At 29.0% G+C, this 27,048-nt stretch overlaps 1 protein-coding gene across 5 annotated transcripts in view; it reads left to right on the top strand.

The window, feature by feature from the left end:
* Ranbp16 (Ran-binding protein 16) overlaps window positions 1–27,048 on the top strand; it is a 197,760-nt gene that overhangs the window by 105,752 nt on the left and 64,960 nt on the right. For 2 of the 5 annotated variants that reach the window (XM_087155667.1, XM_087155668.1), the window contains exons 21-25: window positions 393–550; window positions 2,181–2,319; window positions 2,408–2,574; window positions 3,048–3,146; window positions 16,814–16,941. In XM_087155667.1, the coding sequence (XP_087011793.1) occupies window positions 393–550; window positions 2,181–2,319; window positions 2,408–2,574; window positions 3,048–3,146; window positions 16,814–16,941 (691 nt within the window). Of the gene's footprint in view, window positions 1–390; window positions 551–2,180; window positions 2,320–2,407; window positions 2,575–3,047; window positions 3,147–16,813; window positions 16,942–27,048 lie in introns of all 5 variants that reach the window. The other 3 variants (XM_016069988.4, XM_043040335.3, XM_087155669.1) reach the window with 2 other exon arrangements.

Raw genomic sequence — 27,048 nt, 5'->3', positions numbered from 1 at the left:
ATTTCTAGATTGGGTTTTGTAGCCTAGTTTGTTGATGACGCCATACTGTCAATTGAAAACTTCTCTTATCATCCCATATTTTAATTTAAAAAATAATAAATACGAAAACTTTTTCAGAGCAAGCATTACGAGATAAGTTCGTTATTCGTTCGGAAAATTTTCTGCAAAAATCTGTTTTGGAATAAATCCTCTGTGATCTTAAAACTATCGCACATGTCTTGGTCAAAAGAATTTTTCGCATAATCCACACATGTGGCAATCAAACTTTTCAACACAGAGAGTGCAGCTTATCTACCAGAAATTACTGTATTTTAAAATGTAATTTTATAACTTAGTATTCTATCAAAAAGTTTAATCCTAAATAGTTTGATTTTTCCTTATCTAATGTACATTGAAAGGCATTTCCATATGTTTTTCCATGTTGAAATCTGCATTATGTGGTGGTTATGTCAATTTTGGAGTATTTCGCTGGTATGGAGATGTTGCTTTAGATGATGCATTGAATACATTTGTGAAAATGTTATTGTCTGTTCCTCAATCTGACCTCTTGGTAAGTTGATTTTTTTTATAATTTCCTCTATATATTGGTTTATCTAGTAAGTTTGGAGAGACAATTGCACCCTTTCAATTAAGCACCTCAATGAGCAAACAATTTTTTATTTCATTATGCGAGGTAGAGTCACTAAATTCTCAGAATGGTCATCATCATTCGGTGGAAGGGAAATATTTTTAGAGGTTGGCAACACTAATAACGAAAACACACACCCATCTGTAGTTCATTTTTGGTGTTGTCGGTGTTAGCTGCGGTAATTTTTGACAAAGCATATTTTTCATTCATTGGACTTAGAATTGTCGTCTTTAGACCAGAGTGCAAGCATTAAATTCTGCGTTTTGCTCAGAAAATCTCCTGAGACACTGAAGATACTAAAAGCATGTGGATAGCAGAATATCTATTGATGCTTTTGCCTCTGAACTTGGAATTTCACATGGGGGTGTTCAAAGCATTCTTCACGATGATTTGAACATACAATTTGCGTTTGCTTGCTCATGGTTTCAAAAATGTTATCAGCTGAACATTTAGAAGTGAGAGTGAACATGTGCAGGGATTTGATTAACATGGCTGATGAAAATGACAACTTCTTGAAGAAAATATTAACAGGTGATGAAACATGATGCTTTCTCTATGACCTTCAGACAAAATGTCAGTCAAGTGAATTGAAAGCAAAAACATCACCCAGGAAGGAAAAATTTCGTCTGGACAAAAGACGAGAGAAAGTGATGTTTGAGGTGTTTTTTGTTTATTAGGGTGTCATTCACTACGAATTAATTCCTGGAAGCCAAACTATCAATAAAGAACTTCCTTAGTTCCTTAAATGACTACAAATGCAATTAGACGAAAATGATCTGAAAAATGTGCTACAAACGATTGGTTTCTTTTACACGACATTGCTTCCCCACCTTGCTCTTTGATCGTTAAAAATTACCTTGCCAGACACAGTATTTCCACTCTGGAACACTTTTCTTATTCTCCCGACCTAGTTACAGCTGATTTTTATCCTCTTTCCATGGCTGAAAATGAAATTGAATTGGATTCCAGAAGTGTTTCAAACAGTTATGCAAATGCTGAGAGAAGTGTGTGGATGTCGGAGAAAAATACATTGATGGCTAATAAAATAAAATTGTTTTATATTTTGCAAATTTCTGAGTGACCTATTCTGGGAACTTTTTGACTCTACTACGTAGCTGATCCAGATTTCTGTTTGAAATGATCAAAAGAACATTTTTTGTATTATAACAAAATTACAAAATAGAAAAATAGTAAACATTTTATAGTTTAATATTTCAGTTCTTAATTTCAATAAATTTACTTAGGAATTTTCAGGCTTTGAATTTCAACTCCAGCTTGCTCAAAAATGTCTTTTTTTCCTAAAATTGCTCCAAAACTCTAATAATATTCACTGAGCAAAAAACGTGACTTAATCCGAATTTGGTTTCAAATTTGTGCACAAGAATCAATTTTGTTGCTCCAAAACAACAAGCGTATATTTATAAATTATACTGTATAAATTTTTTGTTGCTCTAAACTAATGGTTTTAAGTAAAAATTGAGTGATTTAAATCATGCTATTGATGTAAGTCATATCTTTGTTAATTCTTTTGTTATTTTTTGTTAATTTTTAGCATTATCCAAAACTAAGTCAAACATATTATGTCTTACTGGAATGCCTTGCACAAGATCACATGAATTTTTTGAGTAATTTAGAGCCTCAACTTTTTTTGTATATATTATCTTCAATTTCTGAAGGATTATCTTCATCTGGTAAAATTTTTTTTTTGTTCTTACTTAAACTTTCTTTGTTGAGTGTAATTCTAACATTGATAATAAACTTTATTATTCGTACATTTAGATACTATGGTGTGTGCAGGTTGCTGTGCTGCATTAGATCATCTAGTTACTTACATATTTAAAAAGGTATCGCGTGCTGGGAAAAAGAGAAGAACTAGTGGAACTGAAACACAGGAAGAGGAGTCTTGCCTTAGAGTTTTAAAATTGCATCCTGAAATACTTCAACAGGTATTCTTTACAAGGGCTTATATTTTTGTGATTCTTCACTATATTTTTGTATCGAAAACTTATCTTTACCATTATATATATTTGCTTTCTAAATATATTCTATTCACTCAATTTTTTAAGGTTTTTGAAGAGGTTTTTAAGGTTTTCTAAGAAAAGAAAATTGTAACTTCAGTGAAGATTATTTAAAATTATAAAGGCCTTGCAAAAACAGAAATGTTCAATGTTAGACTAAAGAAAAATCTTTCTAAAACATAAGCAGTGTGATAGTGAATAAATTAAGTGAAAAAATAAGGAAAGAGCGAAACTGAATTATTTAATCGTGAAATTTTTTGAGTCAGCTAATTTACAAATCAGTTTTTTAAAAGGTGTAAAAATTTTAAAAACCAATAATTTGGGATTCAGTTTTTAGAAGATGATTTTTTCCAATTTTTATGCTTTAAATTGCAATACAATTAAATATGTTTTTCTTATAGATGCTAAGCACAAACTTGAATATAGTCATTTTTGAAGAATGTAGAAACCAATGGTCAATGTCAAGGCCGCTTTTAGGATTAATTTTGCTAAATGAAGAGGTATAAACATTTTCTATTTATATATTTGATTCTTATATTTGAGTGTTTGTTTGCAGGATGTGACATTTTGACAGCCGTTTATGATAGTTGTGGCAGCTCTTTAGGCATGTGTTTAGAATCTAAAATTAAGAAGTAGGAAAAAAAATTATGTAGATAAAACTAAGTCAATTAGAGTTCACCAATTAATATTGAAATGAGAAATAAAACCTAAAAAGTTTCCAAATGCTAGCCAGTTATTATTTAGATCTAACAGTACAAAGAAGTGTTGAAAATCATTGAAATCTCTCTTCCAAACTGTCTTTGATATTCATTCAAATAAACTAGTTATAGGTAATTTTAAATGTTAAAAATAAAATTATTGTTTTAAATTTAACATACTTACATTATAAATATAAACATTGTGCTGTATACTTGTTTAATTTCCTTAATTGGCAAGCTGAAGATAAGCAGAGCTACTATTCACTATGTGAAAAAGTATACATCTTTTGTTTATGTCTATTTTTGTGTTTGTGTGAATGTAAGTTGGAATCGCCCCAGGCGAAGAATCCCTGTGTATCAAATGGTGATTAGTACATGTTAAATCTGTCAGGGTCACAAAATCCTCCAAAATAGTGTAACTGAAGTCGTATTCTTGTGCATAGATAGCTCTACTGAAAAACAGGAAAGGCACCCTCTGCTGTAAAGATTCACTTGATTTCAAGCAGGTTTACTGGCATTGGTAAGTGGCAAAAGTAACATGTTTATTTTCATGAAATTGATCAGGAATCTGCTTTCTTTCCAATAATTGGAAAAGGTTTTTTGACTTGTGGAAATGCATATGGGCAAAACACTAAAATCATAGTTAATAATTAGTAAATAAACAAAGTTCTATGACACAACATTAGTTATAGATCTCAGGGCTGTGGAGTTATAGTTAGAACTTTGCTGGAGTCATAAAAATGTACTAGACTCCATTTTCACTTTGTTAAAAGTTAGGTCATACAGGCTCAAAAAAGAATTTATATTGTTATAAAAGTTCTTTTGACAAATACTTATATGGGGGGTTTGTATTCCTGGTTTTTCTTATTTCTCGGTTTTAAAACTAGGAGCGGAGTATGTGCTTTTTCTACAGATTTTCACAAATCTCAATACCCTTCTCGCTGACTTCTGTGAATAAAAACTTATATCCCAACAAAAATTTTTCAGAGTGCTGCAAATCTAATATTTTAATTTTTAACCATTCACAAATTCCCATTAATTGGATGTCTATTCCTTACCTTACCATTATCCCCCTTTTTTATTTTATTGAATTCTTGTTAGCACACTATAGCAAGTTATTTTTCCCAGTTTAGTAAGAAAACAATTGTGAAAATATAGCAAAAACAAGTGTGTAAAAGTGATAGTATGAAAAGTAATTTTGATATCACATACTTCTAAAAAATTGCACTCTTCAAATGTGGTTATTTTTGTAATATTTTTTGAAATTTAAGTTTGATAAAATATGACGAAATCAGACTTGTCTTAAGCAGCGCAAGACAGTATGATGTCATCTATGAGTGAGGCATTTGTTACAAATTCTGATCTGTAACAATATATATTTATAAATCAAATAGGTGGGGTATATTTGTTTGCAGTTTTTTGTTTTGTTTGGCTACAATAAAATTGAATTAATTCAATAAAATCTCTAGATTTTAGTATGATATTATGGCTTGAAAATTTCAATCTGTGTGTAGTTTCAAATAATGGCTTTTGAGGCTCAATTTGCAATTTCCTTGTAAATTCATGTGTTTCAATCTCTTTTTTTAATTATTGCTTTTGATTTTCACAAGGTTTCTAATACACTGATATTAATTGTTGTATTGCCTCAAGTGAAATTCAAATAACAGATTTGAGATTCATATTTAAATTTTGCCTGTCACATTCATGAACCAATTTTTAATGCGCTCGATTCCATCATAAATTGGCATGGTGGTACAAGCATTTTTAGACAGTTATTACTATTGATTTTCACATGGTTTTTTATTTCGCAATATTAATATGAGTGACATAATTCAAATTGCAACTTTTAGTAGTCTGGGCCCGTGCTAAGGATTTCAGATTATTAGCCAAATATCAAAAGTATTCACCAATTTTTAAAGGTTTTCACCAAATGCAAATTCTAAAAAAAAAAACTTTATACATATTTTTCTTCCCAGTGGAAAAAACAGGGTGGCCACCCACCTGGAAAACCTGGAATTTTCAGGGAATTTTTTTTTATGCTGGAAAAAACCTGGAAAAGTTGGAAATTTGGATAAAAATCTGGGAAAATCGGGAAGTTTTAAAGAAAAACCTAAGTTTGTTCTTAATTTAAATTATTTTGCCATCCGCTATTTTTAATTTAACTTAATTTAAATTATTTACCATCTATATCCACATTATTTTGATGGAAATCTAACGTCAAACAGTTGAAACATTATCAACTTAGCAATTCTTTGCTTGCATTAAAATTCTCTCCATTATTACCCTGCTAAACTAGAATGCCGTATGAAACTCTCCCATGTTGCTAAATGAATGGAGAAATCTTTGACCTCTTAGGAAATTATGGGACTATTCAGTTCAGGAAAGGCAAAAATAGGGTTTGGATATATTTGCTTCCGTTTATAAAAGTAGTTTTTTTTATTATCTTCTTCTAGTCCATGGGATCAATTCATTTATTGTTCAAGTTTGTCCCAATGCTTTGGGGGTATTTTTTTTAACTAAATGATTCAAAATATTTTAGTATTTTTAACTTTATAGAATTCACTCAAAAATAATTGGTTATAATTTAATAATAGATTTTATCTTGCAGTCTTTTTTCTGAGTGGTTTTATATTCCCATCCAATGAACTAATTTTTTTCCCTCAAAACCAATAAATCACTTATTTTCTTGAATTGCTAACAGCAAAATTGTTGCATTGATGCTTTAATCTTTTATAACATATTTTATTTTTTAAAAAAAGGTTCTTTTATAATCCAACTAGATGTTAACATTAAATTTTATTGTTTTCCAGATATTTTGTTCATTTTATAGTACAAATTTTATCTTAAAATGAGTTGCAAGAATTACTTATGTTTTAAAGAAAGCAGATGAAAAATGGGTTATTTTTTAATCAAAAACACCATGAAATAAACATCTGACTTTTTATCTGCTTTCTTCAAAAAGTTTATTAGAAATTTTTGCAACATAATTGAAGATAAAACTTATACAATAAAATAAACATAACATCTGGGAAATTAACTAAAACTATATCAACTATATTAGGGGTGCACAACCTTTTTGAGTGAAGGGCCATTTGCGCAACAGGTTGACTAACAAAGGGTCGCACATGTACTTAAACAAGTTAACGTCAAATGTAGTAATATTTATTTAAACATTAAAGTTCTAATTTTATTTTATCAATAAACTTAGTAATATATTTGTGGAAAATTAAAGGCGTTCAATTATTAGAATTCATTCAAAAGTAGAAAAACTAATACTTTTTAAAAAAAAAAAAATTGCCATTTTTATCATATCAACAATAGATTTATCAAAATAAATAAATAAGCATTGGAGAAAAGAAAGGTTATTTTTTATCTTATCACAAAATGCAAAAATTCATTTAAAAATAAATTTTAATAAAAAAAACTGCAATGCTTATGCAATGAAAGTAGAAAAAATTTAGCACGTAATTAAGTAATATAAATTCAAATTAAATATACTAATTGAAGAAAATTTATAAGTTTTAAACAAAAGCCTAAAATAAAAACAAAACTGTTATACTTCAAATTAAAATTTGATACTTATTTGGTAATGTACTTAATTATTTTATTTTATCAAATATTAGATTTTTTAATGTTATAAACGTTATATTTTTTTATCGAAAAAGATCACTTAAGCAACAAAAAATTGTTAACGGCGACAATATCAACTCGATTATAATAAGTTACATTCAATATTTATTTTTGACCTTTTATGCAAAAAATAAGTTTTTGCTTATTAACGTTTTTCGAAACTATTTTATTCTACAAAATTTATCGATTCTTCACGTACACTGAATTAATACACTTTTTCATTAAGTTAAAATATTCAGAAAAATTACAGCAAATTTATTAAACTTTGTCCTAAAAGCAAGTTTTGATAAAAAAAAAGTTGAAGCTTAAAATTTTATTATTAATATTTTTATTATGTAATTACAGTTTATTAAGCATACATTAAAAAGTGTTTAGTTAAAATAAAACAATAGGAGAAAGAATGACAAGGGCTAGAGTTTTTTTTTAATTTCCTTCAACTGCTAAATTTATTTCCAAATATAGATATCTTTCTCAGTAAATTCAGCAATGATCCAATACTAAGTAGAAATCCTTGGCATATTGTTTTCAGTTGTTTTGTGGTAAAAAGTGTATGTTTAAAGCCCACAAGTTCAAACTACGAGCTAAAAGTTCACACAAATAAAAAAGTTTAATGTATCGAAATATTTCATTCGTTCTAAATTCAACTTATTAAAACTTAGCCACCTGATATTATAAAATAAAAAGAGAGGTAGAAAACTATTTTATTGCAAGGTATTTTCTACTACGAGAAACTAAATTGAATCAGCTGTATAAAATAATGGAAAACTAAGCATTTACAATTTTTATCACCTAAGAGGAAAAAACAGTTCTCAAATATTAAAATTTTATTTATTAATCTGCTCAGTATTACATGATGGTGGTAATGGATATATACTTATGTATTTTAATGACTTTTTATGGTACTCACTAATGCCTCATCTCAAAAAAAATATTAGAAAAAAAATTTTGTTAATAGAAAATAATAGAAAATAAGTAATTGAATTTTGCATATTTTTCTTTGGTGTTGTTTACGGTATGCAATACTTCACAAAGCACTTTGCCAACTAGTGTAATTCCAATAATAACAAATAAGATGGAATGGACAAGTGTTGTCTGGTTAACTGGTTTAACCACTGCCTGGTTTAACAATAGGTTAGTAGGATAGTTTAGGTGTATAAGGTCAAATAGCTTTTTAAAATCTTTCTATATAAATTAAAAGTGCTAAAAAAGTTTAAAGCTCTAAAAAAGCTGATCATTTCTCACAACTTTCACTAACAAGCACTATTCTTTCCCTCATGTGATGAATAAAAGGAAATATTCTTAAAGAAATACTGCAAAAGTAATAAAATTTAATTATTTGGAAATAGAAGGTCAAATGACTTTGGTAAAAACTAGCATTGCTAAAGAAAAATGAAAAGTTAATAAAATATTTATATTATTTATTAGTATTTCGAATAACACTAAAAAAGTTTGATAAAAGATCAAGGAGAAGCTAAATTAATTTTGGATTCTGAAAAGCAGATGATTAAACATGATAAATGCTTCGAAACAATTTTGCTTGGTCATCTATTTCTGAACTTTTAAAGAAATATGGAAAAAAAACTTTATTATTGATTTTTATTTAAACTATTGATTATTATTTGATTCTATTTAAACTTTATTATTGAAAAAAGTGGGAATAATAAAATGTCTTTTATAAAAATAAGTTCATAACTTTTCCTTCATTGATAGAAGCATGCACACATTGATGCATTGTATTTTCATTATTTTTATTTACTATAAAAACTAAACAATAGTGTTTTTTTTGTAATAATTTTTTTTTTGGTAATCAATATTTTAAAGTGGCTTATATTATATTATTATTGTACATGATAAAGCGTTGATCTATTCTATTGGAATACTATTAGGGATTTTGAAGAAATTTTCGTGATTTTTCTTTTTGTATCTGTTTAAAGGTCTTTTGATTATAAAAATGCTCTAATTTCTAATACACTTTTTTTTTTGCATTTTCAATTAAAAGAAAAGTGCATAGTGTAAATTTATATTCTTCAAAATTCTATTGAATAAAATTTGATAGAAAAATGATGCAATGAAATTTTAGACATTAATATTAGAAGAAAATAAATTTTCTTAAGATGCTCTTTTCTTTCTTTATTATAACACTTATTGTTTATTTTGCATTTGAGAAGAAAGGGCTTTAATTACATTTCTTGTTATTTATGGTAATTTCAATGTAGTATTTTTTTTAAACTCCACCATGTTAATAATAATAAAAAAAAATAGAGTATAAGATAAAAATTGCTTAAGCTTCTTAACCCCCATAATATAATTGAGATCGAAAATTGTATTAGGTAATCAAACTTAGATATCAAATTACAGTAGAGAACCAATTATCCGGGATGCTCGGGACCATCGCTATCCCGGATATCTGAATTTCCCGGTTTTCTGGATCGACCAAAAAGTGTCGTTAATCGATGTTTTATCGAACCCGAAGTACAAGGAAAAAGTGTACTGCATAAAGTAAGAGAAAAAAGAAAGGTACTCCTAACTTTAAAAAGAAAAAAAAATGGTAGAAATATAACATTTAAAAGAACAAAAAAATTTGCAAGTTTAGACAAGTAAATCAAGTTTAATAAATACAAAATTCTCATATTTATTTTTTAAAAATAATTACAATTCCTAAATTAAATAATATAAACAAAACCAATGATTAAATAACGCAATATATTTCATACCTAATTATACGGGGGAACAATAAAATAAAAGGAAAACTTATTAATCTAAATAAAAACACTTGAAAATTATCGAACCGAAACGATAGTTAAAAAAGGCACTAGCATAAATATTAAAACCCGAAACAAGGCAAGATCAACGGAATTCAAAAAAAAAAAAAAAAAAAAAAAAAAAACCTAATGATAAAATTTATGAATAAAAAGAATTAATTTATTGAGTGCGAAATTTGTCGCGAAAAGAAAAAAAAATCAAACGTAGTGGAATCAGAAAAACAAAACTGCAATCTGCTTCATAAAATAATCCTATGTTTAAAATAATAAACAATTCTCCTTTTATTTTATTTTTTTGTTGATAAAAACAAGATTTTTAATTACAGCAGATGTGATTCCACACCAAGAAAAACTTGTAATTGATACCGCACTTCCAAAGAATAAGAATTTATTCAAAAGAAAAAGATTTTATTTTTATTAGTCGATGTCAAATAAATATATTTTTCTCTTTTCTTTTTCTGTTCACTGATATGCATGCAATGCATTTTCCCCACCCCCCTCGTAAATCAAGCAGAAAACGAAATCAGCATGCCACACCCTTGAGTTTGATTGACGGCCTAAAGGAAAAAATAAAACATTCCTCCCTTCCCTGCCTTCAAGGTCACGGAGGAAATGACGCTTCTCTGGGTAAACGGGGAAAAAAATCTTCCCCTTCCTTACATTTTCCTCTACTCAACTTCAAGGATGAGTCAAATTTACGCTTTTTTCGTTCTAGTTTAAAATGGCGGGAAATTCGAGCAAAATTTTTCCCGGTTTTCTGGTTTCCCGGTTATCTGGATACCGGATAAATGGTTCTCTACTGTATTTTCATCATATGCTAATTACTAATATTTTGTTCTGAACTGTTGTTTACTTAAATGTATTTTAACAACTGTTAAATGCTAACGTAATACACTTAGCCTTCTCATTTCTATTAGTTCTGAATGCTGTTTGAGAAAGTGTAATTTAGTCAATTTCGACTCTTGCGTCAGTAAACTAAAGAAAACCTAGTGTTTGAGTTTTGATTTTAATTTGAAACAATTATAAATTTTTGGTGATTAAATTATCATAGCTTGTTTAAACATTAATTTAAAAAAACATTGCTTTTCTTATTTAAAAAAAGAGGAGCATTATATTACATCAGAGGAAATTTGGGATTTTGCACTTTCTCTAAGAAACTTAATCTCCTATCTACAAGCTTCAAATTTTGAAATAGCAACCTTACAAGTAGACATTTCAACTATGAGTTTAAAGGTAACTAATTGACGTTAGATGTTAACTGTCAATTTTATTTTCTCCTCCTCCCTCCAACACCCACAAAACCAACTTTCCTACTCTATACACTTGGAGAGTCATAAAATAGCACTTCGCCGCAGTTTACATGTAGATGGAAAAAGGTAATACGGGGATTAAAAGGCATTTTTTTTTTATACAATTACTATCTGCAAAAGGCAAAAAACGAAGGAATACACAATTTTCTTTAAGTGCTTGAACATTGCCCTTAATATTGTATTATAATTCTTAAAAGTCTTTAGAAATGTTTTTGCAATTTTTTTGTGTTATGAATACAAATATATTTAAAATTTTCAACAATAGTAAAAGATTTATTGAAGGAGTTAGCTTGAATATGATTTTGCTTTCATTTTTATTTTGAAAGGTACTTAAAGTAACTATTAACTATAAATTATGTGTGTGTCATTTGCAAAAAATAAATAAATAAATTATTTTTATTCGTGTAGTAAATTCTTGTATAAACTAATAATTTAAAATTTTTTTCCTTACTTATTTACTTTAAAAATAAGATATTTATCATTCACAGGTAAAAAAATATAAATATTAGTTCAAAAAATTAAATTTTATACTTGTAGTTTGTAGAGGGTAATGCGAAACAACGCTGAATGAGGCTATCTTAACATGTAAATAATGGGGTTAGGGGAAGATGGATAGAAAATTGGTTAGGTATTAAATTTAATAATTATGCTTTTTTTAATAAAAATAAAACCAAACATTTATTTCTTACGAAAATAAAAACAATATAAACGAATATACGTACTTATAAAAACAAATAAAATTCTAAGCCAGTCAGATCATTCAGTCTATTTTGTGTTTCCAATTTTCTGCCTTTTATTGTCTCTTTTTGTCAAGAAGGCATCTAATGTAGTTTGTGTTTTCCTTTTACGTTCTGTTAGAAATTGTTGATAAGTGGATAAAGCAGTGTTTTCATTACAGAAAAAAAATGGGAGAGAATTTCTCACCCTTACTCAAAAACAAGGTGAGATTTCAAAAAGTTAAGTGAGATTTTTAAAAATAAAAAAACACGAGTAGACTTGGAAAAAAATTATTTCTTTAATTATAATACATTTTTAACATCTTCTAATTGAATATTTTTGCTACATCATCATTTGGAAAATGTTCTATATCTACTTTTTCATCAGCTATTATATTTATTTGACTGAAAAATATCCGTATTTGTTTCGTTTTGACCGTTTCTACCGACATTTGCTTCATTTTCATTTGTCCGCTACGGAGTAGAAGATGCCGTCTTAACAAGGTATTTGTCCATCTTACATTCATGCACAAAAAATGTAAACATCTTACATGAATAAACCTTACCTACGGTGAAAACGTGGCTGCAGAGAAATGTGTTCTGAAAGGGGTTTGAGGGGTTCTGCTGTCCGCACCGGTTCTGAACAATACTGGCAAATAGGGAAGCTAGATAACAAGGACCGATGTTCAAAATAATGAAAGATCAAGGAAGAAAAGTGAAATGGATTTTATTCAAAATGGCAAAGGACGAAATTTTTTCCAAAATTTGGGCGTTTTGAAATTGATTAATAGAGTGCGCGAACTTCTCGCTTTTATAATTTTTTACTGCGAGAAAAGAAAAAATATGCAAGATTCTCGCGTTCTCGCGCTGTAGTAAAAACACTGGATAAAGCATCTATAACACCCCGTCTTGCTTTTGAACTCCGGTCAAAATTTGGATCATTTTCAACAAATTGGTCCATAATTTCAGTTATAGTGGTCAAACTCCTTTTTGCAAGCGCCATCGAAAGTTCTTTTTGCTCTTCTTCAAAATCACTACTATCAATATTTTTGTTTTCTTCTTGCTCAGTTAATTCCTTGAGCTCATCATTAGAAAGACTAGCTTCTGTTTCTTGAACTATTTCTTTGACGTCTTTCACATTTACGTCATCTAAACCGGTTTGTTTTGCCAATTCCACTATTTCTTCCATATCGACAGAGTGTCCAATGTCTTCGCTCTTACTTAAATCGGGCCAAATGTTCTTCCATACTCCTTTCAAAGATCTTTCTGTTATCTCATTCCAGGAAAGGTTTATGTTTTCTACAGCATTCATGATATTGTAGTTTTTCCAAAATTCTCTTATTGATTGCTTCTCTTCTCCGTCTATTTTGTTGAACATCTGCTTTAATGTTCGCCGCAAGTAATAAGCCCTAAAATTGGATATAACGCCTTGGTCCATTGGGTGGATTAAGGCAGTTGTGTTAGGCGGCAAAAAAAACCCACTACGACTGGAATGCATGTTGTTAAGTCTGATAAATTTGTTAGGTGGCTTGGAGCATTATCAATTAATAGTAGTGCTCTTTGTTTAAGTTTTTTAATTTCGCAATAACCTTTAACAGATGGGCAGAAATGTTCAGTGAACCAATCCTGAAAAATTTTCATAGTTATCCATGTTTTTTTATTAGACTCCCAAATAACAGGTAAAGTTGATTTAGATATGCCTTTCATCGCTCTTGGGTTTTTGGAGTGGTAAACTAGTAGTGGTTTTAATTTGAAATCTCCGCTTGCGTTACCATCCAGTAGAAGTGTTAAGCGATCTTTTGCGGCTTTAAATCCTGGTGATCGTTTCTCTTCACGGGATAAAAATTTACGTTTTTGCATTATTTTCCAATACAGGCCTGTTTCATCAACATTAAAAACCAATTCTAGAGGATAGTTTCCTTGTTCAATTATTGTTTTTAATGTCGCTGGGAATTCAGCCGCCGCTTTCGTATCACCACTTGCTGCTTCTCCTGTAATCTTTATGTTGTGAAGATTATTTCAATGTTTAAATCTATTAAACCATCTTCGAATAGCAACGAAACTTTCACTTGTGTCAACCTGAATGTAATTTAAAATTCTTCTAGCTTTTTCCATTGTGATAGATTGGCCTAATGGCATATTGCGTTCAATTTCATGGTCAATCCATATAGGCAGTCGTTTTTCCATTTCCTCTATAATGTTATTTCTAGAACGGGTAATTCTAGTTGCAGTTGCCGATGGCAGTATCTTTTCTTTATTCTTAAGAATTGTCCTTATTGTTGAAGTTGCCAAATTCAATGCAGCGCTAATTTGAGATTGACGTTCACCAGAATCTAATCTTCTAATCACTTGCATTTTAGTTTCCAGTGAAATGCTTTTTCTGGTTGCTTTCTTTTCTTGTTTTTCGTTATCACCCATGATAAAAACTAAAGATCATAATATTTGTCACTGTACTGATCGTTATAGTATTATATAAATTTATATGTACTTACAATAATGTCAACAAATGTTTCGAATGATAAAATTGCGTCCGTACAGCACCGCACCAAACAAGAAACAACTGCACTGTTTCGGATATGTTATGCACATATTTGGGGGAGTCCCCGGGTTGAAATAAAAGAGCGCTAAACCGAAGCAGCGCTAAACGAAACAGCGTTAAGCGGGGTCTTACTGTAATATCTTCCCTGTTATAATTGAGTGAACAAAAATACTACTCAAAAGAATATTCTAATAATTATTTAAATTATAACTTATTAGAAACCTATTATTTTTGAACATTTTTTAACCCTAAGTTTTATTAAGCTATTGGAAAAGAACTCTGATAAAAATGAAGTGAAAAATCTATATAGTATAACCTCAGAAATCCAGAATGCTCGTTGTTTTGGTATGTCTATTTATCAGAAAATTTCGGATTTTAGATATTTTGCTTAATTGAATTGGTATATTAAGGCTATGAGTATAAACTTGTAAAAAGTACAAGATTCTATCATAAACTCACATGGTCTTTTGCTCATTTTGCAGCAGTCATACTATAAATTTCTGCATGGTTTTTGAAATCTCAACATTTTAAAATGATGTTGCTTGCAAATTTTGATTTGTACTATTGATAAATCTTTTTTTTCCTTGATATGCTTGATTTGCTACAATTAAATCATAAAGTCACTTATTTATGCTCTTTGCTTATCATGACACATTTCTACTTGGTTTTTAAAATCTTGTTGTTTTTATAGAAAACAATTACAATCAGCAATTTTCTTTATTAAATATAACTAAATGCTTTGAGGCATCAAACATGAAATTCTGGAAGAACAAAAAGTTAAACAACATTTCTCAGATCTTTTACCGGCTGTCTGATTACTTATCTTATTTCATCAATCAAACTAGACGAGAGAGCATCCCCACATGTGCAATAGCTTTTGATATCACATAATCTGGCTACAGTGGAAAGTCCTGAATCCTAAATCATCAGATGTATCTTTAGAAAGATTAAATTTAGAGTTGAACAGTTAAATAGAGTGATGAAAATTTTTAAATACAGTTGATAGATTAGAAATAAAACTTTGAAAGAAACTATAAAACTTTTAAATTAATCAGATATTAGATTTCTTCATAATGGGTCTTTAAGGTAAACAAAAATTTAAATATGCATTTTTCAATTCTATATAAATACTATTTTACATGAATTTTTAATCAATAATGTTCTGTTTCTGGTTAAATGACATCTAATTTACTGAAGAATGTTGAATTAGATAAGACAAAGGCTTTTGATAAATTATACATAAAAAATAAATAAATGAAAAGTAACTAAAATTTCTTTTGCAAATAAATACATATTTTCTCTCCTTTGGTTCCCTTTTGATGTAAAAAATTTGCAGTACCGATATTTAGACTAAAATAACATTTAAAAAAGGCTAGTTTCAAATGCTAATTAGAAAGTGAATCAATCTTATTTAAAAAAAATAGGTTTAAAGAATGAACAATGAAATAAATAAGTATTAATTAAACTAATAGTTGAGATATTATACTGTAGGTTTAAGCTGTAGGTTTTTATTGACCACTACTTGTACATTCTCTCAATCAGTGAGCTCAAAACACTCACATTACTTATCAAAGATATGAGTTTTGTTTACACCTTTTTCAATAATTACACAATGATTCTTGAAGGGGCATAAATGTCACATTTCATATCATAAGCAAGTAAATAGTGTCCATTTTATTTTTCAAGTAATTATTAATAGTTAATTTTTAAGCGTCACTTGTTGGCATCAAAGTTATCTAAATCAGATAGTAAAATAAATACAGCTGGTTCTATCTCTCACTTTTTCTCTTCTTGTAAAACAGTTCTCAGAGCTTTGCTCTTTGGTCAGAATCCTTTTTGCACAAGGTTGTTGGAAATAATTGTATGATGGAGATTCTCCGACCATGTTGTCTTCCCATCTGTATGATCTGAAAATGATGGATTCTAATGTGGTCATTGATATCAGTTAAAATATGTCTATTTTTTCTTTCCTGCTTGTTATCATGCTACTTGTATCAATTTTAATATCTGACCAGTGCTAGTGCGTTTTGTTTTCTGTGAAAGCTCAGAATGTGGAATTTCTTCAGATAGTGTTTCTGTTTCATTGATATTGTTACACATGATGCAGTAAAATAAAACTTCATTTGTGTGTGCCTATCAGTGGCTAATGAGCAGCCGTGCTTTGTTATATTAAGTTCCTAACCTTTTCATTCCACTAACACAAATTGGATGTTCGAACCTGCAGTTTCTATGTAATTTACTTAGAAGTAACATCATATACTATAAAAAATTATCCAAACTTTTCAAAGTACTTTGTGAATAATTCATTCAACAAATTTGTGACTCTTAGTAATTAATGGCTACTTTTAATTCCACTAGTTGTCTTACGATTTATTAAAAAATTTAATTCCTTTAATTCTTATATTTTTTCTTTAGCATGCTACTGTTTTTAAATTTTAAAATACTTCATAATTGTAATTATCTTATAAATTTTTTTAAGATGAAAGTTGTTAACAAGTAGTTTTCATTTCAGTATTTTAATCGGCTGAGGCAAAATATCATTAGCAATCAACTCCCTGAAAAACAATGTGTTATGGCTCAGTGGTTTGACAGTTTAATGGAAGGAATAGAAAGAAATCTTCAAACCAAAAATAGGGAAAGGTGTGAAATTTTTATTTATTTTCAGAGTTATTATATTCTGCATTTTAAACTCAGATCAATGATTTGTGATAATTACTTTTTATTTATTCAGGGCTTCCAGCATTCTATGCTTTTTGAAAAATCTATTCTAGTTATGTTTTAATGTATAATTTTTTGCTTTGTAAATTTGTTTTAAAGTTATTTTTCACACCACTGCATTTAAAGGATTCCAAAGTTACTATGAAATGCAATTTTCATCCGCCTGGAAAACCATGAAAACCTGGAATTAACAGGGAATTTTTTTATACTGGAAAAAACCTGGAAAAGTCAGGAAAATCAGTATAAAAACTTGGAAAAAAACAGGAATGAAATGTTCTTCATTTCAAAATTTTATCCTCAAATAATATATTCATAGATTATCAATTTAATACTTTAAGATGACAAACCACACAATAAAATTTTATAATTGTTAGATCTTGATATGAATTTCAATATGTAACTTAAAAACAGAATAGTGAAATTCTAGTTGAAATTGATCATTCAAAATTTAAAAAAAAATTTACCAAGAAAACAATAAAAATTTAATAATAATAAGCTCAAATGATATGATTTCAAGTCATTCAGATTTTTTGTTGTTATTGTTTTCCGAATTATATAGATACAGAAATCAAATATGTACTATTCTATAAAGAAAAAGAATATTCTATAACTATTGCAGTTCCGCATGTTCTGAAATCATATTTATTCATTGGCGTAATCATATTTATTCATTCATTTATTATTATGTGATCCCGAAATCGGAATTTATTGGTTGCAAGTTTGTTAGAATGAAAAAAATATTGAGAAATTGTTCTGCAAATGTTGGACACGTTCTGTTTCCCAATGATTAACCAATGTTCTGGGTCATTTGTTTTATATTCTGCTGCTTTTACTTTAGGGAAATTTTGCTTCTTATTTGCTGCTGGAAAAAAATAGCGTTCTACTCTACTAATGATTCTGTTAGAAATGAATTAAAAGTTAATATAAAAGACTGAAAATATCCTTCCAGCTAGAGGGCATATTGAAGCATTGCGATCGTGAATAAACAATCTTCTCCTTTCATTTTTATATAAAAGCAGATGTGATTCCACATCAAACAAAGTTTGCAAATTATACCACACTTCTAAAAAATCTGAATTTATTCAATTGAAAAATATTGTTTTGTTAATCAATGTCAAATAGATAAATGTAACACACGATGCAAAAACTTTTGCTTGTAATAATTATTGCTAATAATAATGTATAATCCGAAATTATAAAATGATAATTTGTTATAATAAATCCAGAATAACTAAAATTGAGTTATAAAAGTGGATTTTGAAAAAAAACCTAACATGTAAATACTCTTGGCGGAAGTTTCAACTTCCTTAACTTGGACATCCAAATGAAGGCACTCCAGAAATGATTAAGAATAAAAGAAGGATATTGAGAATGCACCTAATGACTGGTGGTTCAGAAAAAAAAAGGATTTTTTAAAAATCCTCTATTGCGCAAGCACAAATTGCGATATTGAGAATGATATTCATACGGGCTTATGTATCTATCTTTTTACTTTCAGAGGAAATTGTTGCTCAATTTCAGAATTTTCGTTCCAGATTCAAAATTTTACCGAATCAGAGTTGAGAAAAGATTCATACTTATTTATTATTTTTGTTTCGCTTCTATTTAAAACATCATGTTATTATTAGGAGCGGCAAAATTTAGTTGCATTTTTAATTAAATGTTATAATATTTTTCTTATTTAGTCCACTTTTTTAAATAATGGTTTGGAAAAGAAAAACTAACTACTCAAATTTGGATTCAAACAGATGTTTTATAACTCTCTTTGAAATAATTTAATTTGTATTAATAATAAAAATTTATTCGTTTTCTTTTGATAAATTATGAATTTTAGTAGTAATAGTCCAGACAAATCTTGATCGTTTTTGTATTTTTTCCCCAGTATCACAGCCATTTTAAGTAGTAATTTACTAAATTCTTCTGATTTGTTTTTAAATAATAAAATTCAGCCTTATTATATTCCTACTTTTATTGAATAAAAGATAACCATACTTAAATCGGTTTAATATTCCAATTAATATTTTGTATTTCCATTTCACTTTACTTTTTTTTACTTTTTCTTAAACTATAGGGATATATATATATTTTTTATTTCTCTGTCACCTTCTGTTAACTGATATGCGTGTGCAATGCTTTCCCCCTCGTAAATCAAAGAGAAAACGATATCAGTATGCCGATCATTAATGTTTGATTGATGACAGCTTATCAGAAAAACCACCGATTCTATTGGACACACTGGAGAAAATAAAACATATGTTCCTTCCCTGCCTCTCTTGACTTAAACATCTTCAAGGTTATGGTAGAAATATTAAAGTTTTCTCTCAGCAAAGGAGGAGAAAATACCTACCCCCACATTTTTCTCTATTCAGCTTCGAGAATGAGTCAAATTTCCGCTTTTTCCCTCAATCAATCGTTCTAGTTCAAAATGGCAGGAGAACAGAGCAAAATTTTTCCCGGTTTTCTGAATATCTGATAAATGGTTCTATACTGTACATATATGCACGCACACAATGTATTAAAAAGTTAAAGTTATTTAGATAAATGTTATTAAAGCATAAGTATTGTAAGCATATATTGGACGAAGACTGTTTTGGCAACTATTTTATGCAAGTAGAAACTACTTTGGAGACTTATTTTTCATATATGAAGCAACTGAAATTATTATTTTAGGAGTCTTACCCCACTGGCAGCCTGATAAGAAACACTCTATTTCAGGATAATTCTGTTAATTAGCAGAGGAAGCCCTTTAGAAAAAATCCTTAATTCCTCGTAAAAAGTGACATTTTAGAGGACACTGTAGAAAGTTTCAAATTGTAAGGTAGCAAAAGAAAAATACAAAATAATGTGCTGATAATTGTTTCAAGGGAAAAAAGTAGCTATGCAATTGAAATGAAGCATGTTGTAATGTTAGGAAAAGCAATTTCACATTCAACGAAATTTTGGAGTTGGGGAATTACTCCATACCTAAGAAATACCTGGGTTGCATTAGAGGAACAATAAAAAAATAAAAGTGGTCAGGCCATTGAGTGATTAAGAAGGATTGTTAATTTAAAAGAATATTCTAATGTGGATAAAGTAAATTTAAAATCATATTTGAGTTTTGCCATAGCAGCAAAGTTGTATAACAAAGTGAGGTTTTGCATTCATGTTTTTTATTTCTATATTATCTAACAGGATTTGAAGTGCAAAAAATTATTAAAAAAAGTTGATACAGTTATTGTAGCAAAAATAAAAAAGATTTGAGATGGATATTTGGAATAAATGAAAATTGAGTACTAATTTAATAAAGCAGTGGTCGCTAAGCAGTGGTTTAGGATCCATTGGTGGTCTACAAAAGAATTGTTTACACCCATGAAATATTTGTTAGTAAATGAGAATTTCTGGAATACTACTAACTACTGAATCACTGAGAAATACTACTGAAGCAGTGAAATTGATACAGCAATATTCAATTGTTTTTTTTTCGGTATGAGGAAGATATATTCCTGTAAGTTATCTTAAATTTTATAAAAAAGGCAAAAGAAGTTTCAGAAAATCTGGGACTATTGAATTTCAAAGCATTAAATGATTGGTTAGATAAATTGAGGAAAATTCATTACTTTTAAGATGATGTGTAATAAAAAAAAACCAATAGATGCATCTCATATATCAGACTGGATAATATTAAATTGACATATAATTAACTAACATTCATTTTAGTTTTCCTTTATGTGCCCCATCAAGAAAGGAAACCTTTATTTAAGGAACAAAATATGTGTTCTGGTGGATACAGATTGGATTGTCTTAAAGTATTCATTTAAGAAATTACTTCATAATAAATATGCAATTTCTTCTGCAATATGTTCCTGAACTCAAGTGAATTCCTACATCAACTGAAGGCCAGTCAATGCTTCATTTTATCAGAAGTCACCCAAATCCAAAGATGTAGGTAAGGGAGGGGTTTAGGCGGGTTCAAACTTCCCCCATTGTAAATGACATTTTTTTATATTTTCTCAAGCTACTCATTTTTCTTAAAAATAGTTTTTTAAAAAAATTTCTGCTTTTTTAAGGTTTTTATTATGTCAAAATCAATACCTTAAAATTGATTTAACCTCATGACAAAAAAATATCCCTCCCTGTCATTACTTAAACGGTTAGCCGATTTCTTTTGTAGGTTACTACGGGAAAAAGCTCACAGTTTCAAATTACCCTGATGTTTCTATCCTTATCTGGATAGCTATGAGGGATATAAATGCTTCACTGGGAAAAATTTTAGAGGTGCCTTTTTGGGATGGTGTAACTATTTTATTGTTGATGGATGGTGCTCCAAGGGTGCACATAACTGAATTCTAAAAAGGAGGTGACTCTCAAATCACATTCTTCCATGACATTTACTTAGGAAACTTTTCTTAAGATGCTCTCAAATTTTGTTTAATCTTTCTAGTTGTTTTCAGAACCTTAAGTATGATATTTAAATAAGTTTTCATTTTAATTTAGTGGAATATTTTTCTTACATTATTGTATTTGCCTTTAATCAATATTTCATTCAATTTTTATTAATAATTTCCATTCTACATTTGAGTCGTAAAGCTTTATTGTGATAATTATTTATCAATTTTAAATGAGCTTTTTAATAAATTCAAAAAACACCCTCAAAATTTATTTATTTGGATGTAAGTTTAGATTTTATTCAATTTTGTAATGTATGTAAACGTTTAAACCGGATTAGATTTCAAATGCCAATTTATTGCATAAATTAGCTCTCTTTTAAATTTTAATAATCATTACATTGCACAGTGGGCCAGCATCCAAGGTTTGGTGGCCAAAATTAGTACAGTAGAGAACCAATTATCTGAGATGCTCGGGACCATCTCTATCCCGGATGTCTGAATTTCCCGGTTTTCTGGATCGATCAAAAATCATCGTTTATCGGTATTTTATCGAACCCGAATTACAAGGAAAAAGTGTAACACATTTTAAAGTAAGAGAAAGAAGAAAAATGCTCCTAAATTTAAAAAAAAAATTGTAGGAAAATAAAAAAGAATTAAAAAAAATTGCAAGTTTAGACAAGAAAAACAAGTTTAAAAAATACAAAATTCACATATTTATTTTTTAAAAATAATTACGATTCCTAAATTAACTAATATAAACAAAACCAATGATCAAGTAACGGATATATTTCATACCTAATTATACAGGGGAGAAAACGATAAAGTAAAAGGAAAACTTATTAATCTATATAAAAAAACAAAAATTGTCGAACCGAAACGATAGTTAAAAAAGGCACTAACATAAATATTAAATCCAAGGCAAGATGCGTGGCAAGATCAACCGAATTAAAAAAAAAAAAAAAACCTAATGAGAAAATTTATGAAAAAGAATTAATTTGTTGAGTGCGAAATTTATCGTTAAAAGCAAAAAAAAATCAAACGTAGTGGAATCAGAAAAACAAAACTGCCATCCGCTCCATAAAATAATCGTACGTTTAAATTAATAAACAATTCTTTTATTTTTTTTCTCATAAAAACACGATTTTTAATGAAAGCAGATGTGATTCCACATCCAGAAAAACTTTAAAATAATGCTGCACTTCCAAGGAATCAAAATTTATTCAAAAGAAAAACATTTTATTTTTGTTAATTGATTTGTTAATCGATGTCAAATAGACAAATATATTTTTCTTTCATCTTCTGTTCTCTGATATGCATGTGCAATGCGTTTTCCCCACCCCCTTATAAATCAAAGAGAAAACGAAATCAGCATGCCACTCCCTTGAGTTTGATTGACAGCCTAAAGGAGAAAATAAGACATTCATCCCTTCCCTACCCCCTCGATCTGAAGATCTTCAAGGCCACAGAACAAATGACGTTTCTCTGGGTAAACGGGGGAAAAAATTCTCCCCTTCCTCACATTTTCCTCTACTCAGCTTCATGGATGAGTCCAATTTCCGCTTTTTTTCATAATCGTTCTGGTTTAAAATGGCGGAAAAACAGTGTAAAATTTTCCCCAGTTTTCTGATTTCCCGGTTATCTGGTTACCAGATAAATGGTTCTCTACTGTATTTCGATAAAATTTGTTTCAAAATTTGGGGGGTTTTATTTAGGGGTTTTTATGTGCAGGTAAATTGATTTCATAGTTGATATACACTAAAAATACCCCCCAAAAAAACAAAATGGTGGCTGAAATATGGCGAGCAAAAATAAAAGAAATAATATAGTACGTTTAAGTAATTAAATACAGCAATGAAAATATAATAATTTTCGTAATTTTATATTAAAAATGAAAAGCAAATTATATTTCCGAAGTAATAGTACAAAATAACGCGAATTAATTACAAAATAATGCAAAAACATGAAAAAATTTTTTTTTTGTTTTTTGGCATATTTAGTCCACCTTTGCAATATGAGCAAAATGGGTAATTTTTTTTCGAGAGAAGAAACATCAAAGAAGACAACAAAAAAAAGTTTAGCTAATTACCTTGTGGAACTTTTTAGAACTAAGTTTCGAAAGTCATTCAAACATTGTAAAATGTCAAATGATAAGATATAAACTATAAGTTTGTCAAGAGTATTAACTAATCCAACAAATTGAAAAATTGTACTATAATTTCAGACTAATTACTCTGATAAAAATGTAACAGTAGTGTGAAATTCCTATGTATATTTCTGAAATAAAAATTTAAAAGTTACATTTAAAAAAAAATTTTAAGCATATTTTTCATTACACTGTACTCTCGTCGGTCCAAAAAGTAAATTATAATGTTTGGAATGATTATTATGAATACTTAATTTGGGCTATATTAAAACTGCCTACACATATTTAAGTTGAAAATTTAGTTTTTGACTTTTGGCTAAAGATCATGGTCTTCTGGCCCACAGTGCATTGTTGTATTCATTACAAAGTAAGCGTTAGGTATTAAAAATAAAGGGATACTAAATTTTACATAAGCAGTAACTCTTAACATAAGATTAAGAAAATGAAAAAATTTTGTTTTCAATCAGAAAAGTAATAAATATACAATAATTGCAAAAATTTGCAGGGTGACACCTGAAAATTTGCTCTGCTTTAAATACTTTTACGTAATGTATATCAAATTAAAATTAAGTTTTTTAATAAAGTGAAAATGAAGTTGATAAATAAATAAAATGAAACAAATTATTTTAAAGTCAGTGTTATTTTTATTGAAATTCGTTTGCAAAAAAATTTTACATTAACATAAAGATTAAAAGTAAAGTGTTTTTTCGTATATAAATGCCACCCAGAATTTTAAGTTTGAACTTAAACATCGGAAATTGCTTAAAAGTTTTGATTTGAAGAAACCTACGTAATATTTGAAAGAAAAAAATTAGCTAGGCGCAACTGATTTTTTTTTTGTTGGCCTCTAATAAGGTTGAGAGAAATAGACGAAAATTGAAAAAATAAACAGAGATAAAAGTCCTCTAAAAACAGTGTTTAAAAATGAGCACTTTTTTATAAAACAATCTATTTTGGTATTATTAATTTATATTAAAATCTTACAATTGACGCAAAAGTTATTTTTTTGAAAAATCCAATATAAAAAACAATTGTTCATCAGTATTACTTTTTCTGGAAATTATGTTTTCGGGACGAATTAAATCTTTAATTATAAAAAAAAGAGAAATAGGCAGATCTGAAACCCATGATCTATTCATCCTCTTTAAAATTCTCGTTAAAATTTCATACACTGATATATCTACACTAGCATGCAAAAGCTTTTGGTCAACGCGTGAAAGGCATTTTAACCTTTCAATGCAGGCTTCTTTCTTTCTTTTTTTTTGTAGCAATGATTTCCGTTTTATTTAGTCAAGCCAACATATATATTACACTTGATTTCAGAATTTTTATTTTTCTTGCAATTTAATAGAAAATTTAATCTTCTTTGAATTAAATTGAAATCTTTGCACTCAGTTCAGTTGAATATTTCTTTTTTTATATAATTCGAGTCTTGTAAGAACTAATTCTTCAAAAATCAAATGTCAATGATAAATTAAAGTTAAAATCATCATATCCATAAATAAATATGCAAAACTAATGCTTATTTAATAAAATTGTATCTTTCAATTGTATTTTCATCCAATTCTTAGATGTAAGAAAATCGCTTCACAAAAAACATATACCTGACTTTCATATGAATTATGATATAAATTATTTAGAAATAGTTTTAAATAGAAGGAAAAACGATAAAGAAATACGCATAAGTTTAATGAGATAAAAAGAAAAGAATTTAAGGAAATAAAAAATATATACAGGCTTAATATAAAATGAACAAAAAAAGTAAAATGAGAAAAAAAATATCTGCATTTTTTGCTTAAAAACTCATCCATATTCAGTTGATATAAATCTGGTTTTTGTCGCATGAACAACTGCTGATTGTGACATGTGAGATTTGTCTACAAAGGGTTTTTGCTCTTTCCCTTTAATCAGTTTTTTTGTTAACTTGATACATCGTTCGTTTGAAATAGAGGTGTAGTGTATCTACCACTACAAAAGTACAATTCCTATTCACTAGTATCTAAGACATGTTAACTTGATTCTATGATGGGGTACCTTTTCATAGATGAAGGTTGACATTGTCGATAACTCCACCCCCACATTGGTGACCCAGACGTGATGTGAACACGCCCACATTGACAAAAAAATTCCCATTCCGATATGAACACGCCTACCTTGGCATAAACGCCCACTATGATTTGGACACGCCTACTTTGACGGATGGTCCACATTGAGCAGTTTACTTGCTACTTGTGACATTATCCACCTCCTTGCGCTGTTGCTACTCAGTTGCGATCTTACATAACGTACAACATGTACACTTGACTGCTAAAGGCAACACAGGAGTGACTACAACTGTGAACTTAATACAGCTCTCCCGGCTTCTCACGAAACTGCAATGAATAAACTAGTAATATTCGTTCATCGAATTCTATCAGAGCTATAATTCTGGTGGGGAAGTACTGTAGTGTATCTACCACTACAAAAATAGAATTCCTATTCACTAGTATATAAGACATGTTAACTTGATTCTATGATGGGGTACCTTTTCATAGACGAAGGTTGACATTGTCGATAACAACTCACTCCACAAAGGGTTGGGTTTCTTGGTTTGCATCTTCTTCATCGCTTTCTTCTACATCGTTGTTATCTGTGTCGAGAGTCAAAACCATCTGAAAAATCTCTTCATCTGACAGTTTATTGAAAATCAAAACATTGTTTCAATGTAAAAACATCCATCAATGTCTGACTTCCTGAAATTATCTTTTTCAATCCACTCTTTACTGTTTTCTAAAAGTTCTTTCTGTAGGGCTTTATCATTAGAAAGTTTAAAACCTCCAAAAGGTGATTCATCTAGATCTTCTTAAAAAAAGAGTGGTATGGGTATTAATTTGCGGCATGCATGCATTAAGATATCCCGAGTCACAGAGTTCCAGGCCTTTGCCTCTAACCATATTGCTGCCTTTACATTAAATGGTTTTCGGAAATCTTGTATCCGAATCAATAATGTAAATCAACTTTATAGCGGCACTTAACGCTTCTTAATACACCTTTATCCAAAGGCTGAATGATTGATGTGCGATTTGGGGGAGGTATTTAATATTGACATTATTTGCTTTTAGCACAGCCTGGTTGTGCCATGCAATTATCCAAACATAAAACAATTTTGCAATCATCGGGTAACCCCACTGATTTATAGTTTGGGACAAATTCATTTTCAAACCATTCAGTGAATAGTTCCTGTGTTTTCATATAACGAGGATTCTTACTCTTTCCAATTAGGGTAAGTTTTAATTTACATGTACCTGCTGCATTGGTGCAAGCCAGCAGCGTAAACCTGTCTTTGGCAACTTTGAATCTGCTAGGGTTTGTTTTCCCTACTAAGGTGTAAGTTGTAGTGGGAAGAAATTTAAAATAAAGTCCAGTCTCATCAGCATTGAAAATTTGTCCATTGTCAAATTTCAAGTTTGAACATGGTTCAAAACTGTTATAACAATTTTCTACATCCGCAGTTGCTTTTTCTCCACTAAGTTTCAT

The sequence above is a fragment of the Parasteatoda tepidariorum genome, chromosome 12, assembly GCF_982258835.1.
Source record: "Parasteatoda tepidariorum strain Cologne lab strain chromosome 12, Ptep-v5.0, whole genome shotgun sequence".
NCBI classification, from domain to species: domain Eukaryota; kingdom Metazoa; phylum Arthropoda; class Arachnida; order Araneae; family Theridiidae; genus Parasteatoda; species Parasteatoda tepidariorum.
Note: the sequence above shows the minus strand (reverse complement) of the source record. Positions and strands in the feature narration are given on the sequence as shown.